The sequence below is a fragment of the Ursus arctos genome, unplaced genomic scaffold, assembly GCF_023065955.2.
Source record: "Ursus arctos isolate Adak ecotype North America unplaced genomic scaffold, UrsArc2.0 scaffold_5, whole genome shotgun sequence".
NCBI lineage: Eukaryota > Metazoa > Chordata > Mammalia > Carnivora > Ursidae > Ursus > Ursus arctos.
In genome coordinates, this window is record NW_026623067.1 from 10,518,211 (window position 1) to 10,525,113 (window position 6,903).

General features: G+C 43.6%; 1 protein-coding gene across 1 annotated transcript; it reads left to right on the forward strand.

The window, feature by feature from the left end:
- Positions 1-5,296: 5,296 nt before the first annotated feature.
- Positions 5,297-6,229, forward strand: LOC113261918 (olfactory receptor 2T1-like). The gene has a single exon (XM_026508229.3). The coding sequence runs from the start codon at positions 5,351-5,353 to the stop codon at positions 6,227-6,229; it is 879 nt and encodes a 292-aa protein (XP_026364014.3). The 5' UTR covers positions 5,297-5,350.
- The last annotated feature ends 674 nt before the right edge of the window (positions 6,230-6,903 follow it).

Genomic DNA, 6,903 nt, shown 5'->3' on the forward strand with positions numbered 1-6,903 from the left:
TGGACCAACTGGAGGACTTGTTAAACAGTTTTGAGTGATGACCCAGTGTTTCTGATGTGATAAGTCTGTGCAAGGCCTGAGAATTTGCATTTTGAAGAAGCGGCTGATGCTACTGATCTAGACATTCTGGTCTAAGGAGATCTGGGTGTCAACAGTTGGCATATCTGTCATTCCTCTGTCTGTGAAATCCCTATTCAGTGTTTCCAGATTTGTCTGCAATTTAGAATGATGTGAAAACCTTTTAAGCCTTCTGAAGACCTGACCATATCACAGACCCATTAAATCACTAGTTCTGAAGATGATGCACATACATTAGTATTTTTTGAAGCTCTTCAGATGATTCTGATGTGCAGATTTGGGGGCCAAATCTAAATGCCATTACATCATCTGGGATTTGAAGTCATCCCAGCACACATATGCTGTAAGTATCAAAAACACAGTTACAACATGAGCACTGATCCATGAAGGACTGCAATCCTTAGTCTCTGTGGGTAGGAAAATAGGGCAAATTCAGTTACAAAAGCTTTGCAGTCGCAGTATTCTTAAGTGGGTAAAGGAGTGCTAGGAAAAAACAGCAGCTCACCCTATTTGCAGTAAAGGTAGTTAAGGCATGCTGTGGAAAACAAGGCTCTGAGGGGGAAATGGGAAACTTTCAGAGGTGCCTTGTTGAATGGAGATGGATGTATGGCCTCAGGTTTCACAACCTTCCACGTGGACTCCCCAAGGGACTGTTTCAGTTTCTGAGCCACAACCTGGAGCCCATCAAGGACATGGAAGAAAGAGAGAGGTCAACAAGAGACTGAGCCTCCTGGATGGAGACTGCACATTGGGACAATGTGAGGTGAGTGAGGGAAAGATGGGAGGTCGAGAGACAGGGAAGTAATTCAAAACCCTCACCCCCATTCATGCAGCCCCACATTTGACAATGGGCAATTCCACAACTTCTGTCAAATTTTCCAGCATTTAAAATCTCTGACAACCTGACAGTTGTTTGATTTTTGTTTTTGTTTTGTTTTGTTATTCAACACTTTCTCCATAAATGAGATATCTTGAATTGTAAAACCCAAGGCTGTGCTTTATTTAAAAACAAACAAACAACAAACAATCAAAAAACAGTTAAACTGTAGGGGTATAGAAAAAAATCTACTAGTACAGATAAATCATAGGAGAGAGAAGGAAGACTAGGTCTAGAAATACCTGACAACATAAAGTGTGTTGTTTACATTGAGGATTCCTTTTTTTGTTCATTCTAACAGTTTTTCAATGCCTACTGGGTACTAGTTTAGATCTACACAGGCTAGAGGTGGCAGGAATAGAAAAACATATTCTCTTCCTCCTGGGAACAGTCTGAAAGAAAAGGAATCACCCTAAATAATTATTCTGAGCCATGCACACACATGTACTTCATACTCTGCAATGCAGGGGTGTGTGTGTGTGTGTGTGTGTGTGTGTGTGTGTTAAAAATGAGAAACTGCCATGAAAAGAAAAATCAATCATGTCAGGACGATCAATAATTTCTAGGAACAGTTGCTTATGAGGGGGTATTGAATTCAGTTGGCAATACGAAAAGACAGCCACAGAGGTATTAGTGTTTATGTGGGCAAGTTTGCATTTCTTTCATCTATTCACCACATATATCCCATAAGCCATGCTTATGGTATGCAAACTGCTTTATGTGGAGAAATATAAAACAAGGAAAGGACAGAGTCCTTAGTCATAAGTAATACCCAGTCTAGGTGTTCAGCAGAGAAGCCCTCCCCATCACGACAAACACAACCCTTCCAAGGTTTCTGAGAACAAAATTTGTAGAAGAGAAATCTCCAAGTGGGAGGGACTAGGAGCTCTTTGCAGGTGGGTATAATTATTGATCATATGATTATTTTGCAAAACTGATTGGCTTAAGTGAGGGAGGGAAGTGTTCTAATATTTACTGAATACCTATTATGCAAAAGGCACAACCTCAACATTTTTCTAATTCAATACTCACAACAACCCTGAGAAGAAAGTATCATGACCCCATTTTATACAGAGAGATAAGCAGAGGTTCAGGGTTATAAAAGTGGTAAGAGTCGTGGTGTTAATAGCAGCTGACAAACAGCATATTCCTCCTGCCTGACTGTACCCCAGCTCTCCACAGGTATTAACCACTTAATGCTCCCAACAGATGCAACAATTCTGAGACAAGGAGTCTAAAGCTGAGTAGCCTAAGTTGCAGAGGTAGTGGCGCTGGGTCTTGAGCCCAAGCAACCTAACTCCAGAGACTAGGTCCTTAATCCAATGGTTCAAACTTGGTAAAATCTGCAAAGGACATTCAGACAACTCTGGATCAAATTATTGCAGATTCTAAACATGTGAGTTCCTATTCTATTTCATTTGCCTTTGTGGAAAAGAAAGGAAAGGAAAGAAACATAACTGATAATAGAGCTCTAGGAAAGAGGTCTCCAATCGGGGGTGATGTTCCCCAGCAGGGAACAATTGGCAGTATCTGCAGACGTTTTTGTTTGTCACGACTGGGAGGGAATGCTATTGGCATCTCATGGTAGAGGGCAGAGATGCTGCTAAATGTATTGCAGTGCACAGGATAGCCTCTGATAGCAAATAATTAACCATAGTAAAATGTCAATTGTGCCAAGCCTGAGAAAGCCTGCTCTAGAACAGTTAGGACAATTTTGGATCTGGCCTGGAAGTTCAAAAATTTGTTGACCAAGGCTCATGTTGCTTATGGATAAAATTCAGATGATGGACTAGGTTTCCTCCAGCTTAAAATCTAGTCGTTATGAGACTTTTGAGACACCAAACAACACCAGCGGTGTCTACAAGACAACAAAACAGGGAAAACATGAGAAAATTCTCTTCATGGGGAATGTTTTCAAATGCACCCAAGTCTCGTTTTATGGCAAGTTATGGTGAAGTGAACAGATCAGGAGAGGATTGCCATTAAAAAGGGAATTTTCTACAGTTCCCAAGAGGAGGGGGCATGCCACACCATGCAGCGCCACAGGGGGAAAGAAGCATCAGGGTTGTCAGGAGGCCGAATGAATGAGGAGAAAGCATAGGCAAAAGCTTTTACTGTAGTTTTTGCTGGAAGGATTGGGTAAGGCACAGCTGAGTAGGTTTAGGATTAGACTTATCCAATGCTGTTAGAATAATTGTGGTGGGCTTTGAGCTATAGGGGTGGTCTCTTGTTGTCTGGAACCTGTCCCTGGGGTGATTATAGCAGAGGGATATTGTTCCAGAATGATAAAGGGAGGCAGATGGGGCTATGTACTCAGGATTGGTTGGTTTTCACACCAAAGACATTATCCCCTGCAAATTGTTCACCATCTTTATGATTTAGCAAACCTAAGAGGGACAGTCCCTTCCCAGGTCTGCAAGGCCTCAAGATGTCAAAGCATCATAAAATATAGAAAATAGATGCAGTATATCATATCTTCACTAAAAGCTCATCTTGAATGTTTTGGTTTAACAGTGTTAACTTCTTGTGCTCAGCTCCAGAGAGAAGCTTTGGGATGGGCCCTGCTATACTCTGAACACATTTGATTCATCTCTAAAGAATCTGTATGACCTGGCATGAGCATCCTGGAATGGTGAAGTTTAAGGCCATAGATAAGATATGTCCCTTGGCATAGCAAGAAATGCCAGGGTGAGCACTGAGGAAAATCTTTTCCTGGCATAGCTCCCTGAGACCTACTTGTGGGACCTAGGACAAGCCCTGGATTCTAAGCTTCTTCATACCTTTGACCAAAAGTTGTGGGCAGTGGATCTCAACTCAGACCAAATGTCAGACTAGCCTGAGAGACCTAAGAAACACAGGTGCTCAAGGCCCACTTCCAGGACTTAGATTCAGGGAAATCAGAAACACAGGTCACCCAAAGATTGGACAACTCTGCCAGTGATTCTGAAGGACATGCAGAGTAGGGAGACAGTCTGTCACATCTCTGACATGCTGCACCTCCACAACACTTTGATGCCCCTCTAGTCCTGTCCCAGTGACCCAACGGTGTCAACCAGCTCCAACATTCTCTCATATTCTCAACTCATTAGAGAACATTGGGAAATTCATTTTATTTATCCTCATTCTCTCCATCTAAATCATTTGCTATCTCAGGCCCAGAAAGATAAACTAGACTTCAAAACATCCCCTAGGATTTGGGATCCTAGAACCAAGGAAGCCAGCAGGCTACAAAATCTGGGAGTTTGCCTGGTGGGCAGTTCTCCGCTGGCTCTCTTGCAGCAGGGTGTTTGGTCTAAGCTTGTCCCTCATCCATACTTTCTAAAACTGCCTTTGGGTGACTTCTTTCTCATCATAGCTTAACCTGACATTCATTGAAATTGACTTTACCTGAACAAAAGTAATTTGAGAAAGGAGAACTTTAAGGGCCCCAGATAACTTCCAAGGGAAACTATTGAAACTGGTTTACCTAGTCTTATTATGAAGTTCACAGGTTTATACTTACAATGAGGCCTATTCTCTATCAAACAGGTTCATAAGGGATCTTCTTACTAAGGAAAAAAACTGCTATAACAAATCCATTGAAACAAGGTAAGAGAATGAGGATAAAGACAGCATACTGCCAGAAATCTGCTTAAGAGCAATTACTGCATCTGAGCACAAAGGGCATGTTTAGGATTCTTGAGGGTCAAGAAGACAAGGTCAAGATGGCACTGCACAGCTACGCTAGCTGATAAAATGCACCCTGTCAGCCACAGTCACAGGCTCTCAGCTATCTCTAGGAAAAATTCATCACATGGATCTTCATGCATCTACAATGAGAATTTAGAACCATATAATTCAGATACTTGTGGATCTAGTTCTTAGATTTGGCATGAAAGTGTTTATTTTTAATTTTTTTTCCTTTGTGCATATTTACTTGTTTATTTAATTATTGAAAATATTGTTAAGTATGTATATTTCACAAACCTCGTGTGTTCTAATATGTTGTGGTTCTTTTTCTAGCTTTTTAAGATGGAAACTTTGATCATTGGTTTTCAGTTTTTCCTCCTTTTTTAACACATGTATTTTGTGTTATGAATACCCTCTGAGCACTGCTTTGGCTGCATTTCATGTCTTTTATAGTAGTTTTTCATCATGAAAGAATGCCAAACCTACAAAAATTTGCAAGAATATTAGGAAGAACTCCCACAGACCCTGTGCCAGCTTACTGAATTGTTGCCCTTTGCTGTTTTCATCCATCACCCTCTCTCTAACTCAGAGTAGATGTTTCTGAGCTCTTGGTGAGTTGGTTTCCTTCCTCCCCACAGTGAGGCTTGGCAGGAGGCAGGCAGAGGGCCCTGGAACCACTCCTCCACCGTCGGCTTTATCCTCACAAGCCTTTTTAATGAAAGCCCAATGCACCTGTTCCTCTTCAGCATGGTTGTGGTAATCTACACACTAGCCATGGCTGGCAACACTGCTATGGTCTTCCTGATCTGGGCTGATGCCCGGCTCCACACACCCATGTATTTCCTCCTCAGCCAGCTGTCCTTCCTGGACATCTTCTTCACCTCGGTCACCATCCCCAAGATGATAGCAGGCTTCCTTTTTGGCTGGACTAGCATCTCATTTGTGGGCTGTGGGGCCCAAATGTTTTTCTTCATGTTCCTTGGGGCTGCTGAGTGCCTCCTGCTGGCCCTCATGGCCTATGACCGCTACGTGGCCATCTGCAACCCTCTGCGCTACCCATCACTCATGAGCCGCCAGACCTGTCTGCTCATGGTGGCCACCTCCTGGCTGGGAGGGTCTATCAATGCCTCCATCCAGACAGCACTGACGCTGCAGTTCCCCTACTGTGGCTCGAGGAGGATTGCACACTTTTTCTGCGAGGTGCCTTCACTGCTGAGGCTGGCCTGTGCTGACACAGCTGCCTATGAGCGAGTGCTTTTTGTGACAGGTGTGGTGGTCCTTCTGGTGCCCATTGCCTTCATCACCACCTCCTATGCCCTCATTCTGGCAGCAGTGCTTGGGATGCACTCTGTGGAGGGGCGTCAGAAGGCCCTAGCCACTTGCTCTTCCCACTTAACAGTTGTCAACCTCTTTTATGGGCCCCTCGTGTATACCTATATGTTACCTGCATCTTACCACTCTCCTGGCCAGGATGATGTAGTGTCCATCTTTTATACAGTTCTCACACCCATGCTGAACCCTGTCATCTACAGTCTCAGGAACAAAGAAGTGACAGGAGCAATGAAGAAGGTCATAGGGAAGTGTGGGGTGGGTAGGACTGCTTAAGACTCAGGAGACGGTGTCCCCCTCCTCTAGGATGTCCCTGTGGCTCCAGGAGCCCATTCTAGGATTTTCTTCTGAGAAGAGAAATCAAAAGTCCCAAATCCACATGGAGGGAAGTGAAAGATGCTGCCCCTCATTCCCTTCCAGCTGCTGCCCACCTCTTCAGAGAGTTATCCAGATTGTCAGTGTCCATTTCTCACTCCCTTCCCCCAGCTCAACAGACTCCAGTCTGGCTTCTGTTCCAGCCATTCCTTGTTCAAAGTAGCAATCACTCATGATCTCTGTGTCACTAAATGTCCAAGGGTATCTCTTCTCTCCAAAGGGGTCCCAAAGCCCTTCATCTATGGCTATTTCCCAACTTTTCCTTCATTCCTCTCCTCCAGCCACTCTGGCCCTCTCATTGTTGATCAGAATATCTAAGCACAATTCTAGCTTGTGGTCCTTCAACACAGGGTTCCTGATGCCTGGGTGTTTTCCTCCACATTTTTGCATGGCTTTCTCCTGCACTACATTTAGGAGCTTGCAAATGTGATTATGTCAGAGATGCCTCCACTGACCACCCTGCCCAAAATGGTATCCTCACCCCATTTCACCATCCCTTTCTAATTTAATTTGTGTATTCCAGTTTCTTTTTCCCTTTAGAATGTGCATTTGAGGCTTTGACTTTTAGTATTGTA

Excerpts from the sequence above, each read along its gene's own strand:
- LOC113261918 (XM_026508229.3), top strand. The coding sequence starts at position 5,351 with ATGCACCTGTTCCTCTTCAGCATGGTTGTGGTAATCTACACACTAGCC.